Source organism: Engraulis encrasicolus, chromosome 8 (genome assembly GCF_034702125.1).
Source record: "Engraulis encrasicolus isolate BLACKSEA-1 chromosome 8, IST_EnEncr_1.0, whole genome shotgun sequence".
Lineage (NCBI taxonomy): Eukaryota > Metazoa > Chordata > Actinopteri > Clupeiformes > Engraulidae > Engraulis > Engraulis encrasicolus.
Window position 1 is genome coordinate 2639460 of NC_085864.1, and position 9368 is coordinate 2648827.

Sequence of the window (9368 nt, forward strand, 5' to 3'; positions counted from 1 at the left end):
GAATCGCACAAAACTCTTACCATAGTTTGCATAGTGAGTTTCAGCAGCACCTAGTCACAATTCTGAGAAATAACATGGTTGTGCGCGTGTAGGTTCGCTGCGGAACTCTAGACTTCATCCATAACAAGACATCACCTCTCCACATTGCCTCACGCGCTCTAGGATGTAGACTGGAGAGGATGGCAGCTGGATTGGAGAGGTGACAGTAGCCTACGCAGAATCCTCTCAACACAAACGCTTGCACCAGAGACTAACAACCATATCCTATATTACATCACGAACTAACCTCAGTAAACCCTCACATACTTCAACAGACCGTTAACAGCCCATCACCAGTGGGCTATTATTAATGTTTTGTAGGCTACACATTATCCAGAGGCTATTAGCACAAGGTGAGCAAATTGGATTTTACCTGAGATGCGTCACACACATCTGAAACAAATTACACGCGCGCGCTCAACAAATGTTACCATAAAGGCTGCAGCGCAGCAAACGGTTTACCTTGCCTGCACGAATGAGATCCTTTTCGCCGTTTCAGTTGCTGTATTCAACCACAGAGAACCACGCGTTGTGGAATTAAAATGAAAACTGACAGTTGAAAATCTTCAGTAACGAAGGCAGGAAGACAAAGGTGAGACTTACCAGCTCAAGTAAACAATGACGAGGTCGTAAACGCTGCACGTCGACTGTCCAATGTTCAGTGCGAATGGTAGGTACCAAGACAAGAGGGGCAGCAGCATCATGAGAAAGGCAGAAAGGGAGGGAGAGAGGCGGAGGAGGAGAGGGGAGGTGTGGATGGTAAACAGAAGGAGCCTTCCTTGTCTCGAGCTGGTATTTTACTGTGCCTCGAGCGCCACGCTCAGGTGCATCAGGATTTAGCAACCTGAGATCCACAACTACCTGTTCTATTCTAGGTGTCAGTGATAGCCTATATGCCACATATTTGATTAGATTTCGCATTAGGCTGCAGGTTTTCAAATGACAGTTGTAGGTGTGGCACTCTCATTAGTCAAACACTTGTAAGGTTCATTTCAAAACATGCCTCTACTTGCCATATGAACGCAGGGTATGGTACAATATGTTGACTGGAAGACATGGAAATGCTTGTTCAGGGATACAGGACCATCAAACAGGCTAGAATAGGTAGGCTACAGCTGCTGATGTTGTTGATCTATTACTTTCCATTTGACATTCAACCCCCCCTCCTCTCCTGTCCAAACAAGTGGTTTATCATGGGATACATTCTCACATTTTCATAAACCATTACAGCAAGTCCCGATGATCACTATGACAGCAGCCTGTCAGTTGCTCAGGCTGCTGGTCTTTTGAAATGCTGCCATCTGCTGGATGCATGAAGCAGATAATCACGACTGGCCTGACTGACTACACCCCCTTTACAGTAGGCTATGTATAACAGTATGGGTGCTGCAATACATCTTGAGCCCAATGAACGATTACAGATTTATCAAGGCACTGCTAAAAATGTAATAAATAAATATAAAAGACAACAGCATAGCATATGATTTGTTTATTTACAGCAGTGAAAAGCAACAGTAAACAACAAGTACGGCAAAAGAACAAAATGAATGTGACATCTGAAATGGTCCAAAACAAGCTGATTCATGACATTTGAAAATATATATTTAAAGGGACAGAGGGTGTAACAATCTTTGGTGACTTGTGATCACAAATGACTAATAAAAACAAAAGCAAAACAACCTTCCTAATGAGGCTTTCTTAATGATTTTTTTTTGCTTTGATCTGGTTACATTTTCAACAGTTCTTTGCACTATTTACATACATTTACAAGGTACACAATCATACACATTAACACCCTCATGCTTGCACACACACACACATGCACACACGCACACACACACGCACACACAAGCATGCACGCAGGCACACACGCACGCACGCACACACACACACACACACACGGCTATTGAGTACTGTGTAATATGATTAAGGTAACAAGGTCAAGAATTATGGTACCAAATGCAACTCTTTGCCATGCACAGACCCATTTCTATATTTTAACGCATGGCATAAAAGGACAAGGCAACTTGGACAACAAAAAGTAAAATGAAGACCCACGCGAAGCACAAAATAGTCAAACCTTAGAGAAGACAACCTGGGGAGTATTCAGTAGCAATCCTGTTAACCTTGGGGTTGTGGTAAATCACCTAATAGGAGAGCCTAGAGTCCTCAATTGCTTAGCTAAATGACACATGTAGCCTAAACATTATGAGGTTTGCCACTTCCTGTGGGTTTACTTTGCCAGGTTTATCACTGAACTATGTTCTTGTAATACCCCCCTAGTCTCAAGACAAAGCTCCCATGCACACAAATCGACAGGCTCACCATTAGTGCAAAGGCAAAAGCTGAGGCACTGTACAGCACATACACATTTCAAAACAAATAAACAAACAAAATATACAATAGGAACAACTCATATGTACAGTACATTCCCCGCACGTCAAGAGAAAAGTTTCAACGTGTGCTGGAAGAAATGCCGCAAAACACCATACTGAGTACCTCAACACCTGATGTGTGACAAGAACAGAGCCCCTTGGTTGACACTGAGGATAACATTATTTTTTAAACACCTTAGCTGGCAGGTGTGTTGGAAGTGACCCACAGGTCGGTGAAGAAGAACAAAACACCATATAACTCCTGCACTGACAAATTTTCTTTTAACTTCAATCGTTATGTCTAGACCTTAATTGGGTAACATTGTGAATAAAGTTTGTCAATGTGTGGGAGTTATATCGTTTTTTTCTGACACTCCAGAAAAAAATAATGTTCTTAATGTTTTTCTCTTACAATATAATACAGTATGTTTCCCCTTTGTGTGTGACCTTTGTAGATACTGCCACATTTTACAAGATCTCACAAAAAGTAGCCCACCTATGTCTTCTCATTATCTGCCCTGCCAAAATGGGCGCTCTGCAGATAACAGCTTGTGTTTTTCTCAAAATGATGTGAAGGTCAACAGCTGTGGTCCAGAGCAGGAGAATCTGTGTAGTAGCGGTGCACTTCCCGGATTTCCCAAAGCAAAAGCCCTGGTACATATTTGCTTCAGCCATATTTAAATTCAAATACGTTTGGAGAGTTTTCAATTAGTGACTGGAATCACTAAAGTATGAGGAAATCACACGCTGTGGCAATATTAGCAGGGCTTACTTTCTCTAGGCTAATTTGATCACCTCTGGGCGGACATGACCATCATGCCCTTTCATTTACTTCATGGTTCAGATTCTCAGATTGTGTGGCGGCACTGACTGTTACTCAAACATATACACACTTTAAAATAAACCAAATAATTTAGTTGACATACATGAGCAACACATACATGTCTTTACAAACATCAATCTATAAAATTTTTAAATTTCCACTGTGCATTAACTAAATGCCAATAAGACATGGTACATTCCCTTAATTTATCCAGCATTCGAAGGTACCACTAGTAGTATTGAGTTCATAGAATCAAAGACTGCATTTAGAAAGACAAATCATACTAGTGGACGAAGGCACATTTTAGAACAAGTCTTATTGCCAAAGACGACAATCGATTAGGTACATTTTTTTATCAAACAGTGACCTGCTTCAATATAATATGCATTTCAAGTTGTTGAGTTGTTCAAACATTGTTTTCAACTGTACAGGTATGGTCAGTGACATACTCTTGTAAGTCCTGTAACTATGAACTGTAACAAAGTCCTGCAGCACAGTTCAGGTTCATCTACAGCAGCCGTTTCCTACACCCACAGTGCAAGACTACTTCGTTTTTCTTTGCTCTTAGATGGTCCTCTATTGACTAAATGTAACATGTCTACAATAACAAAATGGTGGACAGCAGCATTCAGTAAAGCACCAGCTTCAACAGGTAGCAACAGGTAACAGTTTCAGAACGCTAGGAAATACAATGAGGGTTCTTCTGTCTGCGACTGTACTCTGCATTCTCCACAAGAGGGCAGCGCAAAGCAAAAAATTTCCAGGCTTTCATCATGCAGCTCCTGCCTCCGGCCAATCAGTGAATGCATGTAATTATCTATGACGGGGGGTTGTCAAATGACATATATGACCGTATAGTACATACATTTAAGTTATAAACAGTCTAACTGCTATCTATTTTTACACTAATTTATAGAGAACTCTTCTGTAAACAACCTAATCAGTACTACTTTATAATTATGTAATTACTTAATGATAGCAGCAGTTGTCCCTGATATACTGTAGAGGGGTACATCTCAATGGCTTACCCCTATTGGTTGTACAATATTCCCATTGGTTCTACATTGTTCCCATTGGCTCTACAATGATGCCTACGCTCTATGTAGTCTCCGTGTTACTGTTGTTTGCACAGTATCACAGTGTGATTTTGTCATGAATCATACTCTGAAGTGCAATCTTTCCATGTCAGAGGATGTGAGAGCATGTGTAACGATCTGCTGCTGTTACACACTACATTCTAATGACAAATCACCTCACAGCATTTGCTTGTGTATTTTTTAACAATTATTTTTCTTAACGTTGTGTGATAGATTACGTATATAGTGTGTGATAGTACAATTGGTCAGAGTGGGACGGTGTAGCTCATACTGATAGATGTTGCTGTGTGTTATACTCTGATGGTACAATCAGGCCACAGGATGCAGGTCTGTACTAGACGGTGTTCGGTTGGCCCCTTCGCCTTCGGCACAAAGATCCCTTTTCAGCCTCGTTGACAATAATGAAACAAGCTTTTATAGAGAGGCTACTCTACTGACATCCGGAGGATAGGTTTTCAGGTTTTATGCCAGCTATGGGACGGATGTGGTGGTGTGAATTCTGAACGGTTCTGATATGGGGTGTATCTGATACCAGGATATGGAAGATCGTGTTAGCTCAATAAAGAAGGTGGCCTGGATATCCGAGCTAACAAAGGCGTCTTGGTATGATGCTGTGGGAGATGACCTTCTTAAAGTGCTCCTACCTGACATCTACTTGAATCACATTTTATTTGTTTCTGTTTTTTAACAACACCATACCCCTGAAATTTTACAGCGTTAATTCAAAACTCAGAGAGCAGGACTGACACTTAAAATGTGTTAGAATTGACTCTCTGAGTGTTGAATTAGCAATGCATACTAGGGGCAGCCGTGGCCTAATGAGTAGGGAGTTGGTCTTTCAATCTGATGGTTGTAGGTTTGAATCTCAGCTGACCTCTCTCTACACATCCATCCATGGCTGGTTGGTGCCCTTGAGCAACGCACCAAAGCCCACATTACTCCAGGGACTGTAGGCAATACCCTGAAAAATAATGACAGTAAGTCGCTTTGGATGAAAAGCGTCATCTCAGCGAAATGTAAAGTAATGTATTGTAATGTAATGTACTGTGTTACACAGGAGTCCAATGCGCCAGGGGGTGTGACACTGTTGTAGAGGCGAGCGGAGTCAGAGAGACGGAGGTGGAGGGCTACTGTATCTGACGTGTCACTGTCCTCCATTCCCAACATGTCCTGTAGTTGAAACACAACTTTTTTCTTGTGCTTGTTTTTTTTAACACAACATACCATAGAGTCCAATGGGATGGGTGACACTCAGGTTGGGAAACAGATATGAAGTAGTTTGAAGAGGAGGGTGATGGAAGGGGGGTCGTCGGTGCTATAATCTCAAGGATCACTATCCTCCTCCTCCTCTGCCTCTCTATCAGGGTCTTCCTCTCGTAGGAAGGACTTCTTCTCGAAGCGGGCGCTGTCTGCGCTGGCGTTGGACTTGGCCAGTGCGGCCTCGGTACTGTTCCAGATGCCGTAGGCAAAATAGATAATAAAGCCTGCAACACAAGGACACGGACGGAGGGGGAGAGGAGAGAGCAGAGAGGAATGATAAGTGAGTTACTCTGTGTGTGTGTGTGTGTGTGTGTGTGTGTGTGTGTGTGTGTGTGTGTGTGTGTGTGTGTGTGTGTGTGTGTGTGTGTGTGTGTGTGTGTGTGTGTGTGTGTGTGTGTGTGTGTGTGTGGGACTGAGACAGGAGGTCTGTCATAAGTGTAAACTTGAAGAGATAACACAGTGAACAGTGTAGGAATAACAAACTAGAAAAACACAATGTAATACAATATTAATAGTGTGAAGAATAGCCCTTTCCTCTATCTCAAGGTTTGTGTGAGTTCCCTCTCCTTGAAACAAGCAAAACCAAATTACACCATATCTACATAATACAAGGTGGTACATTGGTGGTACATTGTTGTTTCAGCAAGTTTTTACTTTGTATTGCAGTGAAGCAAATACAAGATCCTGAATGGAGTTCCGGTATTTCTAAGCTTTCTTTCATTGGCTGCCCATGACACACCCATGAACATTTGCCACTGTCATGTTGGACATTATACACAGTATCAATTATTTTTTGAATATTTTCTTTTGTTTATCAACAGGCCTTCCTACAGCTTACTTTTCACAAACCTAGTGTGAATCACCAGAAGCTTTTTGTCTTGATAGTTTCTCATCTCACTATAATATAAGCAGGCCTACCACTTGTATCACTCATGAACGGTCGATCACCATATTTTTCTAACCTTTCCTTGCTATTTTTACAAGGTTGTTAGAAATTGAAAGGAATACCTGTACTTCAATAACGGTATTTCAAATTGAAAAACATGAAGTACTCACTTCTTTTGCAAATCACTTGTAATGAAGAACTACATGTATTTTGTGCTAGATATTATGGCTATAACAGGCAGTGGCCTAGTATACAGCCCACATGATTGATCCCGGCCCCTGACCACAGTCAGGAACGATAATGTGGCCCCCAGAGAAAAAAAGTCTGGGGACCCCTGATCTACTGTATACACACAGTAAAAATGCAATGTTAATTCAACACTTACAGAGTACTCTGACAAATCAACAAATACACAACAGTAAGAGGCTTCCCATCTGCAGTAGGAGGCTACCCAATGGAAAAAATACTTTGTAGGCCTACAGCTATTTATCTATCTACTAAGATCTCTTGTAGATACTGCAGGCTTATGACCAACCCTGGCACACCCACACAATAATTGCAGTCACTCTGCATTCCGTTCCGGAACACATGTTTTTAAGAGTTCCACTTACCCAGAACCATCCAGATGAGGAAGCGTATCCATGTCCCCCTGCCCAGCTGCATCATCAGGTACACGTTGATGAACATGCTGACCACTGGCAGGACAGGCAGCAGAGGCACCTGGCAGAGGAGGTAGAGACATCACATGACCATTACCCACAAAGCTATTTTACATTACATTACATCAGCTGATGCATTGATCACATGTTACCTGGGCCTACAGGTATTTACTGTGGGTACAGGGTATTGGTATTAGTCCCACGAGCAATACGAGGTTAGGTGTTAAAGGATTCAACTTTCCAATTTCAAAACAACTCCAACCGTTCAGGTCAGGTCACTGCACAATATCCCTGACTGAAAGGTGCTTCAGCTACAGATGCAGTGGACCAGAGGAGCATTGTTTATATCCTCACACACTCATATGTCACTCATATGTCCCACTGTCCCTGTAGAGACCCAAAAAGTTAATCTAACCATAGAATGGGAAATCCCATGCTGCTTTGCCCAATCGCTCTGATCTGAAAGACAGCATGGAAGCGAGGGAACCTGAACAAGGGAGGGGTGGAAAGGCTTGACAAACGAAAGTTTGAAGTTTGTTGACACGATTGACTTTGGGCTATATGCCAAATGATACATTTGTAACGCCCAAAAAAACAGCCATGGGCAATTGTAAACCACACCTTTGCTACAAGAAATTGAAAAGGAAGCCTCCAGACTACCTCACTTGTGATCTAAACGTACAAACAAATTAAAAGCTACAAGAGGTACATGTGTCCCCAAAGTGTCTAAGTCAAAGTGAACATTTCAGACCAGTCTACACAGTCTCACCCCAACTCATCAGTTTCTGACCATTGTTTACCAGACGGCAATTTTTGACATCAAAGGTACAGTATGCCCTTGGTGTCTGAAAGTGACATACGACTCAAAAGTGCCCCCTTGTGGCAGCAGTACTTCTCTGATGGTCAGGGTTAGGGAAAAGGCTAGGTCTACAGCTAGACGACCTCGTCAACATGCGACATTGCAGGTATTTCCTTGATGTAAAAAATTGACGTCATGGATGTGAGACTGGGCAGCAGCGACAAAAGCAGCAGAAGGGGAGATGCAAAAGAGGATCCAAGCATTCCAATTGGAAGCTGTGGTTGCCGACGACACAAATTATAACTCACTATAAACCAACTGTAAAGTTTGCTTTGAAATTCAACTTCTCTCATGATTCTCTTGTCACCTAAAACCCCTCCCACCACCCAAAACACTTCAATTGTTTACATCGTCTTGTCTTTTACACAGCATCACGCTGTGACATTACATACTGAACATTGCATTGTGGTTTTGCCAGGCAGATCAAAACATTCTCACACATTTACGCACAGCAGGCTTGGTTGCATATTTTCACAGGTCATTTCAGGCTTTTAGCATGTAATACACTGAGATAAAGAAAACAACCCTGGCACTACATTTGCATAATGCATTACCACCACAGATAGCTTTGGAGTCATTCACAAGGTGGCAGTTTAAAAAGCCTTGCATACTTTTACAGGTCACATTCATGTGGTATTTAACAGACAGGAATAGAGAAGGCTCATCTCTGCTTTCATATTTGCATTTTACAAAAGATAGCTGAAACTGTGAGGAAAAGAAAACTTTTCGTTGGACTTGTTACCGCTTTTATCTCCTGACACCCTATAGCCTCCATATAGCCCCCTCTGATAACATTACACACACACACACACACACGCACACACACACACACACACACACACACACACACACACGCACGCACACACGCACACACAGTCACACAAAGCGATAGAAAGGATCCCAGACAAGTCAGCCTAGCCCTCTTCTGCTATCTCTGAACAAAGACTTTGAAAAACCGTGAGGGTCATCCCAAGCAGGCCTCTAATCACACCAGACTGGGGCCGTTCCTGATAACACTCCCAGCCATGGCCTTGCTCTCGCCCTGACTGCCAGAGGCTGGCCGTCCCTGACCTGATCCGACACATCCCGACCCAACATTTATGCTGTTTAGTCCACGCACACGCACACACACACACACACACAAACACACACACAAACACACACTCTCTCTCACGCACGCACACACACAGGTGGCTCTCTATCAGCTCCCAGACTTGCTATTTGTTTGACTGATTGGTTTGATTTGGTTTGGTTTTGTGCAGAGTTTGCAGTCTTGCAGCTCTGCGGTGCTACTATCCAATGGATGGTACAGAGAGAGATCTATTATTATGGCCCGTGGGGGCAGGACAGTAAACACCATGGCTAAAACA

General features: G+C 42.6%; 2 protein-coding genes across 5 annotated transcripts in view; both read right to left on the reverse strand.

Moving 5' to 3' along the window:
* The window catches only part of mtus2b (microtubule associated tumor suppressor candidate 2b), a 95051-nt gene extending 94351 nt beyond the window's left edge, over nucleotides 1–700 (reverse strand). The window contains exon 1 of the mRNA XM_063205922.1: nucleotides 643–700. The gene's annotated coding sequence lies outside the window, so the exon portion shown is untranslated. The remainder of the gene's footprint in view (nucleotides 1–642) is intronic.
* Nucleotides 701–1513: 813 nt separating this feature from the next.
* LOC134454052 (high affinity cationic amino acid transporter 1-like) overlaps nucleotides 1514–9368 on the reverse strand; it is a 35003-nt gene continuing 27148 nt past the window's right edge. For all 4 annotated transcript variants that reach the window (XM_063204807.1, XM_063204804.1, XM_063204806.1 and 1 more), the window contains exons 11-12: nucleotides 7092–7200; nucleotides 1514–5818 (exon numbers count right to left, since the gene is read on the reverse strand). In XM_063204807.1, the coding sequence (XP_063060877.1) occupies nucleotides 5658–5818; nucleotides 7092–7200 (270 nt within the window). In that variant the 3' untranslated portion in view covers nucleotides 1514–5657. The remainder of the gene's footprint in view (nucleotides 5819–7091; nucleotides 7201–9368) is intronic.